General features: G+C 44.3%; 1 protein-coding gene across 1 annotated transcript in view; it reads right to left on the minus strand.

Moving 5' to 3' along the window:
- Positions 1-250, minus strand: part of MAP1LC3A (microtubule-associated protein 1 light chain 3 alpha) — a 1,227-nt gene extending 977 nt beyond the window's left edge. The window contains 1 exon segment of the mRNA XM_006878404.1: positions 211-250. Coding sequence (XP_006878466.1) covers positions 211-250 — 40 coding nt within the window.
- Between the last annotated feature and the right edge of the window lie 10,154 nt (positions 251-10,404).

Below are 10,404 nucleotides of genomic sequence, written 5' to 3' on the forward strand. Positions count from 1 at the left end.
CCTGGGCCGACCGGCCCCACAACCTCAGGCACCAGACCCGGTAGGGAGGCGGGGGGGATCTCCCAGGCCAGGCCCGAGCCGGCTTCCCAGTCCTAGGCTCCAGCTTGAATCTGACGTCATGGGCCTGACGTCACCAGCGGCACTCGGAGTGGGTCCGAGGGCCCCCTACGCCCTTCACCCTGCGCTCGCTGGTTGCCCGCCAGGCCTCACCGAAGCTCCGCCGCTGCTTGAAGGGCCGGTCTGAGGGCATCGCGCGGGCCCGGCTGGGCGCGCAGACCGAGGCGCGCGGCGCGGGAATGTGGTTGCGGTTTGGGGGCTCCGGGGGCTCCTCGCCTCGCGTTGAAGGGCTCCTGCGCTCGCGCTGAGCCCAGCGGCGGCGGCTCGGGGAGGTAACTCGCTCCGGTGACGTCAGGTCACAACATTCCTTAAAGGGGAGGCCGGCGCGCTACTCCCATTGGGCCGACGCAAAACCCGCCCGCCCGGATTCGTGGCGTCACGGCGCAGAGACCTTGGATTCTCGGCTGGGCGACGAGGAGGGGCGGGGCTCCCAGGGAGCGTCACAGTCCCGTGACGTCATGGGATGCGCGGGCACCTTTTTGTAAAGTTCGGACTGCAGTGAGAGCAGAAGATCGGCGAGGATGTTGGAGGCTTTGTAAAGTCAAGTATGTATTATAAACACTTTAAAAGATAACCACTAAAAGAATAGAAACTGAATGTGTAATTGTCATTGCTGAAAAGAGAAAAGGTGTGGGAGAGTAGCTCATGGCGATGGGAGAGTGTGGACCTGGCATTCCGCATCTACCTAATCTCACGCTCACAAAGCCGTTGGACAAATGTACACTCAGCGTCTGTTGCGTTCCAGAGGCTGTATGTAGTAGGCGCTGGAGATAACAGCAGTGAACCAAACTTGGAGTTTAGGATGAAAGAAAAAAAGGAGGAAGGGGAGGGATTTTAAAGGATGGGAAGAGCAAGACATTGAAAAAGAGCAGACAGGTTTTTAAATAATTTCTACAGTTGTAAAACAGAACCATTGAAATTCAAGACTCAATTGATGGGGTAAGAAAACGGATTAGACACAGCAGAAGAGAAAGTCACTGAAGTGGAGGATAGATCAGAGGCATTTACCCAAAGAAATAAGATAATGGGAAATAAAAAAAGAGTGGCATGAATAAAGAGCCCTGGTGTGTATACAGAGCAGGATAAGCTCTGGGTTTCTAACCACCAGTCGCTCCATGGAAACCCTACACAGGGTGGGTATGAGTTGGAACGGACTCAAGGGCGCTAAACAAATGAATAATGAAATGAGGACTCTCAGTTCTAATCAGAATTCCAGAAGAAGAGAATAGAAATGTGGGAGAAAAATTGACTGACAATTGACTTCTAACAATATAAAAGGATCTGTCTACATCAGTAACAAATACATGTAACCCAGAAGGGAGAAATTAAATGAAAAAAATGGTGAGCACATAAACTGGTAAACTTGTAGGTAATCTAAACAAGTGCTCAATATAGAGCAGTAATAGTAATAAAAACAAATAAAAAACAAAACTTGCTGTCCAGTTGATTCTGACTCATAGTGACCTTGTGAAACTAGAACTCCCATGGTTTCCAAAGATGTAATCTTTACGTATTGCATTAGGCAAATCTGCTGCACAAGACCTTTTGAAAGTGTTGAAGAGCCAGAGGATTAAGGTGCGCACCTGACGCAAGCCATGGTGTTTTCAATAACCTAATATGCATGCAAATGCTGGACAGTGAATAAGGAAGACTATAGAAGAATTGCTGCATTTAAGTCATGGTATTGAAGGAGAATATTGAAAGTACCATGGGCTGCCAAAAGAACCAACAGATCTGTGCTGGAAGAAGTGCAGCCAGAGTGCTCCTTGGAGGCCAGGATGGCCAAACTTCGTTTCCAGATTATATTCTGGAGAAGAATATCATATTTGGTAAGGGGAAGAGAAGGGTCAGAGAAAAAGAGGAAGACCCTCAGTGAGATGGATTGGCAAAGTGGCAGCATCAATGGACTCAAGAGTGGCAACAATTGTGAGGTTGGCCCAGGACCGGACAGGGTTTTGTTCTATTGTGCATAGGATCACTATGAGTCAGTACCACTTGATGGCACCTAACAGCAATCTTTACGGAAGCAGATTGCCTCATCTTTCTTCCATGGAGTGGCAGATTTAACTCTCTGACTCAGCTAGCAGGTGAATTGTGCTACCAGGGGTTATTTTAGAAAAATAGAATGTTTAATTTGTAGAGTACAAAACCAAGGTGCATGGGATACAGTAACATGTAGGACAGGTGAGGGTAATCTGAATTAAAGTGTTCTAAGAAATTTGATTTGTTTGAGAGGAGGATAAAGAGATTCACAGTTGTTTGATCATAATAATAATTTAGAGGATATGAGGGGGCTTCAAAAAGTTCATTGAAAATGAAATTAATAGATAATGGAATTTCCCCACAAATTTTCTGAAGCCTCTAATGTTCTTGGTTAGAGTTTTACAATTATCTTAGGGTAATAGTTTCAAGGAGTCCTGGTGCAGCGCTGTGGGTTAATGTGCTGGACCACAATATCAATTTGAACCATAAGGTTGGCGGTTCAAACTCACCAGCTGCTCCTTGGAAACCCTAAGGCACTTAACAACAACAATAGTTTCAAGGGTTTATCTACCCCCTGTGGCTCCAGAGAGTCTGGATTCTGTGAGAATTTGGAATTCTGTTGTTCATTTCTCCCCTTTTGTTCAAGATTCTTCTATAGAATTTCTGACCAGAATTTCCACAGTCTTTGTAAACTTCCACCAAACAACATTTTGCCCAGGTAAGAGAAGGTGGGAAGAGATTGACAGGATTATCTAATTTAATTGTGAGTGCTTAGCAGGGTTAATTGTGATGGTAAAAATCTGGATTTCTAATTTGTCTAAAATGAGCCATCTTAGAAACAGGAAGTTGGGCTTTCACTACCATCAGAAAAGCCGAGCCAGGAGTGGAGCTCACTCATCCTTTGGACCCAGCGATCTCTGCTTACTGAACGTAGGAGCGGTAAAGGAGCAGCAGCAACAGAACCAAGAGCCCGCGCATGAGACCGAGCAATAGCGTCCCAGCCCATGGAGCAAGTTTAGTTGGATCACTGTGGACAGAAGGTTTACTTGCAGAAGTGGGATGCCTCCAGACACTTAGTTACAGGAGCTAGAGCCTAGTGCCTGCAGGCTGAGACTTATGGTGGAGTGGTGTGTTGTATGGGCCGTTAGCAGCAGCCATTGTCTGGGCAGAGAGAGGCCTTTCTGTGGACATGGTGGAAGAAGGGTGGTCCTGACTGGAAGAACTGTGTCCTGAATGTTTTCTGATCCTGCATCGTAACCTGTTACCTTCCCTACCACTCCTTAATTGTGAGTATGTTGCATGAGTTCTGTGTGGCCATTGCAATGAATTATTGAATGCAGCTGAGAAGTGAAGAGTCTCGTGGTTGGGATGGTTGGTGTCATCATTTTCTGGGACATTCTATCGCGCTGTCTCAGTGTGTGTGGTGCTGTAGGGCAAAGCATTGGACTGCTAACCATAAGATGGATGATTCAAGTCCATCAGCTGCTCCTGGGGAACCCTGGCTAGGAGTCAGGCCAACTTGAAGACACTTAACAGCAACAGTAAGTGATACACCAAGTAACTGATGGGCTCAAAAAGAAAGGATACCAGCTTTTAACAAAGTAATGCTGATTAGTGAACCTCAATTGAACCCTAAACCCAACAGGTTATTTTCAATCACATGTGGGAACATTTACAAAAAATGACCCAACTTCTAGGTCTTCAGAACAATCTCAAAAGAATCAATTTCATACAGACTGTAGTCTCTGACCATAGAAACGGGGAAGTGGAAATTTAAACATATTTCCAAGTAACTCCTTATTCAGAGGTGAAAGAAATCAGGAAAATATTTAGATTTGGTAAAAATTGAGACTTGGGAAAGAGGGGGTAACAACAAAGGTAACCTTCTTAGAAAGTGCTCCATTCCCTACGTTGTTACATTTAGTGCCACAGAGGCAGTGCCCACTCAGGAGTTTCTGAGGAACGGTTACATAGGGTTTGGACCTGTATAGGGTGTCTGAGGAGTGGCTGGTGAGTTTGATTCACTGACCTTGAGGTTCGCAGTCCAGTGTTTATCCTATAATAGTACTACACCAGAACTCCATTACATACATTAGTAATTTAATATAAAATTATGAGCAGAGTTTCAAATTTAAAAAATAACATTGTAAACCCATAGAAATTGAAAGGAAGGTAATGAAATAAGAAAATTTAATGAAATAAAAAGTCTTATGGGTCAACAAATCAAGCTGAGTATGAGTGGTAATGTGCAAAAAAGAATCACAGATAGAGCAGAAATCATCTAAATGAGCAGAATATTGTAAACAATAATGCTAGTAAATTTAAAGCTTAGACGAAATGGATAACTTCCTCAATAAATATAATTTGTAAAACTTATGAAGTAAACAGGCTTATAAACCCTATACCTATTTAGCAAATTGAAAACACAAGTTAAAAATCTATCCTCCTAGGGGCTGTGTGCTGATGACCAGGGAACAAACTTGTAGTGTACCCTCTGGTTGGTTGATGATGCATGCAGGGGATTGTAATCATGGCAATGGAACAATATACGATAGGATGAATGTAAAACTAATGATGTTCTCCCATGTAAACTATCACATAATTCACAATAAAATATTTTTAAAAATCTATCTTCCTAAAACCAAACTAGTCTTGATGGTTTTTCAGGTGAGTTCTATCAAGATTTTTTTAAAAAAGGAAAGATACCCTAACAGTAAAACACGACACTGCATGGTGAAACCTTGCTGAAAGCAAAGAGCACTTAAAATAGTTATTGATAAAGATCAAAGACCACAGCCTTGGTATGGATTGTGCCTCAATGTAAAGAAAACAAATTCTCATGACAGGAGCAATAGACAACATCCATATAAATGGAGAAGAAATTGAAGTTGTCAAGACTTCATTTTGCTCGGATCCACCATCAACACTCTTGATGGAAGCAACTGCCAAGAAACCTAACAATGCAGATCTGCTGCATAAGACATCTTTAAAGTGTTGAGCAAAGAAAGATGTCAGTTTGAGGAGTTAGGTGTGCCTGACCCAAGCCATGATATTTTCAGTAGCCTTATATATGCTTGTGAAAGTTGGACAATGAATGAGGAAGACCAAGAAGAATTGATGCATTTGAGTTAATAGTGTTGGAGGAGAATATTAAAGGTATCATTGACTGGCAGAAGAAGAAACAAAATCTGTGTTGAAAGAATATAACCAGAATGCTTTTTAGAGGCTAGGATGGCCAGACTTTGTCTCTCATACTCTGGACATGTTATCAGGAGGGAGCAGTCACTGGAGAAGGACATTGCTTGGTAAAATGGAAGGTCAGCAAAAATGATGTTGTTGTTATTGTTACGTGCTATCGAGTCGGCACCGACTCATGGCAACCCTGTACATAGCAGAATGAAACACTGCTCAATCCTGGGCCAACCTGACTATTGTTGCCATGCTTGAGACCATCAATGCTGCCACCTGGCCAATCCATCTCGTTGGGGGTCTTCCTCTTTTTCTCTGACCCTCCATCTTACCAAACATCATATCCTTCTCCAGTGACTGGTCCCTCCTGACAATATGTCCAAAGTATGAGACATGAAGTCTGGCCATCCTGGCCTCCAAGGAGCACTCTGGCTGCGCTTCTTCCAACACAGATCTGTTTGTTCTTTTGGCAGCCCATGGCACTTTCAATATTCTCCTCCAACACCATAACTCAAATACGTCAGTTCTTCTATGGTCTTCCTTATTCACTGTCCAGCTTTCGCATGCATGTGAGGTTATTGAAAATATCATGGCTTAGGTCAGGCTCACCTTAGTCCTCAAGCTGACATCTTTGCTCTTCAACACTTTAAAAAGGTCTTGTGCAGCAGATTTGCCTAATGCAATACATCGTTTGATTTCTTGACTGCTGCTTCTGTAAGTGTTGATAATTGATCCAAGAAGAATGAAGTCCTTGACAACTTCAATCTTTTCTCCATTGATAAGAATGTTGTTTATTGGTCCAGTGGTGAGGATTTGTGTGTTCTTTACATTGAGATGTAATCCATACCGAAGGCTGTGCTCTTTGATCTTTCTTCATCAGTAAATGTTTTAAGCCCTCTTCACTTTCAGTAAGCAAGCAAAAAAAAAAAAGATAGAGACCCCCAAATGATTGGCATAATGGGAGTAGCAGTGGACTCAAGTGTAGCAGTAATTGTGAGTATGGCCAGGGCCGTGCAGTGTTATGTTCTGTTGTACATAGGGCCGCTGTGAGTCGGAACCAACTCGACAGCACCTAACAACAACAAAACATGGTAAAATAAACATTCCTTTTAAAGTCAGGAACAAAGAGTTTCTATTCAAATATTGTATGGAGGACCCAGGCAGAGCAAGCCAGTTCCAACTCATAGTGACCCTGTAAGACAAAATAGGACTGCTCCCTAGGGTAAGACCTGAAATCTTTGTGGAAGCAGACTTGCCCATCTTTCTCTCCCAGGAGTGACTGTTAGGTTTGAACCATCAACCTTGTGGTTAGCAGTCCAGTGCCTAACTGATAGCGCTACTAAAGCTTCTTAAGAATTAGACAGAAAGGAGCAAAACTATTATTGACAGCCAGAAAATCCAAGGGTATCTACAAACAAAAAGACACTGGGTAAATTCTATAGTTGGAGTGTGACAACACATTGTATCAAACTTTAGAAGATGGCAACTTTTTACTCTGCTGGTAGGAGTGTATGATTTCAGCTATGCTGGAGAACCTTGACAAACTATCAAAACAGAAGCAGCCGGTATCCACAACCCAGGAATTGTGCTAACAGGTGTGTCCCTGAGCTCAAGCAAACAGGGTTAAGAGTTTTTTTTTTTTTTGTAGCATTTTCATTATAGCCCCAAATTGGGAACCTACAACAATAACAAATGTCTTCTTAACTAAGGACCTCATATATCCCTGTACCAATTACACTTACAATGGGAGATCTGGAACAGGGTCAGCAGGCTTTTCCTGTAAAGGCCAAACAGTGCAGTCTCTGTGGTCACGAGCCAGTCCAGCTGTTGAAGCTAGAAAGCAGCCACAAACAACACCTGAGTGCATAGGCCTGGCTGTGTTCTAATGAAACTACTACAACAGGCAGGTTTGGCTCGAGAGCCATAGTTTGCTGACCCATGATATAGAACTCTGTGTGAAAAAGCCCATAAGCTTGTTGAAGGTTGTGATCAGAGCTATTAGGGGCCACAGAAAGAACTGGGTCAGCTGTGGCCTTGCGGAAGTGGTTACACCTCTCTTGTTTTTCAGAATAAGGTTTGGGCTGAGGCTAGAGGTGGGGAGGAGGCCAGGCCCATCCTCCAGATCCCAAACTCTGTGCTCATCTTCTTCCCTGACCAGACCTCCCTCCTCCTTCAGTCCTTAGGCCTCCCGTTCCACTGACTCCTCTTCATCTCCCAGTCTCCCCCGAATCCTAGGGCTTAGCATACTCCATTCTCAACTTGAGTGTCTGACACCCTAAGTTTGACCAGCCCAAACCAGTCCATGATCTTGCCCCAAAACTTGCTCTACTTGGCATCTTCCTTGTCTCATTTTTTCACACCGAAAGCCTTGGTGTCGACTTTGACGCCTTTCTTTCTCTTGCTCCCCACATCCAATCCATTCCCCAGTCATATTGGTTCTACCTTCAAATTATCTCCAGAATCTGATCACTTAGTTCCACCTTCACAGAGCCTCCATTTTTTTGCTGGGACAATTGCCATTGTCTCTTCAATGGGCTCCCTGCTCTGGCCTGACCCTTCACTACAGTGGCAACAGTGGGCCTGTGTCCACAGGTGTTGGAACCTCACATGGCCCTTGGAATCTGGCTCCTTGCTGCTCCTCTGACCTCAACTACCATCCCCCTCACCCTTTTGTCTTCAGATACACTGACTGCCCTGCTATTCTGAGTAAGGATTGATTTTTCTACTTTCTAGACTCTCGAAATGAAAATTTCCGAAGATTCAAGGGATTGAAACCCACCCAGAGGCCACCAAACCTGTAGGTCAGATTGTCTACCTTTCAGTCTCCAAAGATGATCTGGTTTTACTGAGGAATGGAGGCCACTGCCTTTCCTCTCCCTTGGGCCTCACTTCCTCAATTTCCACCTTTTACAGCTAGAACTTCCCAGCCCCCGTTGTACTTGGGAGTGGCAATACAACTAAACTCTGATTAATAAAATGTAAATAATGTGTGCAACTTCTAGAAGTCTCCTTAAAGGAAGAAGGTACACTCTTCATCTCTCTCAGCTGCCTGAAGTCCTGGTGTGTGTAGGTTAAGTACTGGACCATAAGATTTGGGGTTCAAATTCACCAGTTGTTGCTTGGAAACTTTACATAGGGTTGCTATGAGTTGGAAACAACTTGACAATACTCAATCAGTTGCCTGGAACATAAATGTGACTGCTGGACACCAGCTATTTTGGGTCATGAGTACAAGAACTCACAGCTGAAAGGAGCCTTTATTATTTTTTAATGTTTTATTGTGAATTATGTCATCATTTACATGGAAGGAGAACATTAGCTTTACATTCATTCTATTATATATTGTTTCATTGCCATGGTTACAATCCCCTCCATGCATCATCAACCAACCTGCAAGCCTGCCCCCCCAGTTGTCAGCACACAGCCCCTCTCCGTCTCTGGGTCTAAAGTCCCTAGCCACTCCATCTCTCCACATCATCATCTCTGCCTCCATCTCAGGCATCACTGCTTCTCTGGGTAGGGTCCCACACTCTGCTCTTCTCTCTTGATGGTCCCAGGGACCTCTGCTTCTAGACTACAAAGTCAATCACTCCCCACCTTTCGCTGCAAAACATCTACCTTTACATTGCCAACCCTCACAGTCAGTCCTGATAGCAATTATTCACTATTGAACCACATAAGTGCTATCCCCATCTCCTTTCATCAGCCCCGCCCAGACAGATTGCATACTACTCAGTGGAGATTCTGCCTTCCTCCACGCCCTCTGGATTTCGGCTCTTTTTGAAAGCTAGTAAGCCAGTCACTTCTTGCCTTTGTAGTCCCCCATCCTCCATTTGGGGTATCCAATGTCCAAGTTGCCCATTCTTGTCTACTCTGTATGGAGGGGGTGGGAATGCTCGTCGCTATAAAGATTTGTTCCCTCTTTTGAGCTACTGCATCCATAGGTGTAGGTCAAGTTCATCAAATTATATCAGATTACTTTTTTTCCTCTTCTTTCTTCTATTTGTGCTCTGTTCATCCAGACATTGAAGCCAGATCAAGTGGTTATTATCTGCAAGTGTGATGTGTTGTGTTCTTGTGCATATGCCCTCTCTTCTTATCAGCTGGACGCTTCACTCTCCACTCATAGTCCTGTGGCTATGTCACTGACTCTGGGCCCAAGAGTCCCCAGGTCTTGCCATATTGCTGGCTGACCAGGTCTCCACCCGGGTTCACAGGCGTCTATAGAACAATGTAGGGCTTAGCTCGCAGCTTCATTGCTGTTTTCCTCTCACTCCCCCTTACCAGTGACCCATGTAGTCACCAATCCGAGCGTATGTCTACTTGTGTATTCCCATTGAATATTAGTCTTGGAAAGGGGTTTGCCCTGAGGGGACCCAACCACTTGCCTTGATGTCTCCTGGGTGAACAGCTTGCTTGTTCTTGTAGTAGTCAGTCAGACTGCCGTTGATTGTTTTGTATTTTTCCTGTCAGTCTTTCTTTCAAGAAGTATGTTCTGTTCCTCAATCTGCTCTAGAGTGGTCTGCTTGTCCTTTCAAGTGGGAATTCCCACCTCAGAAGACTCTGGATGGGGTTCAGAATTCCACCTATGGTCTTATGTAATGCAGAGGCTCCATAGGAAGCCTCCTTCACCGGGCATGTTCTAGCCCCATTTTAGGTATTCCAATCAGTTAAAGGCAGAAGACAGATTTACAAGCTTTCTATTGGTGATATTTCTGGCTATTCCTTTCTCTCCCCCTTTAGTGTCTATTTTATAATGGTACACAAGGGAAACCAAGATTGAAACGACAGCCAAGCATCTTAACATTATTTCCCCCATTTTGCCCATTCCAACCATGTCATAATCCCTGTATCCAAGAGCCCTGTTGTTCCAAGGTTGTGCATATATCATTTACCTCTGTCCCACTTAGCCCATGCAAACCTAATTGTTCTCCCATCGGCCTTGTTCTTCCATTCCCCTCCCACTTCTTGTGTATTGTTCCCCACCCCAGCACCCAAACTATCCTGTGTCTATTCCCTACCTCCCTTCCCTCTCCTCACCTTACCCTATAAACCCTGGTAACCAGCAAACAACTTTTTTCCCCCCATTTTAGTGTGGGTACTTTTTTTTTTTTT

The sequence above is a fragment of the Chrysochloris asiatica genome, unplaced genomic scaffold, assembly GCF_000296735.1.
Source record: "Chrysochloris asiatica unplaced genomic scaffold, ChrAsi1.0 scaffold00423, whole genome shotgun sequence".
Classification (NCBI taxonomy): Eukaryota; Metazoa; Chordata; class Mammalia; order Afrosoricida; family Chrysochloridae; genus Chrysochloris; species Chrysochloris asiatica.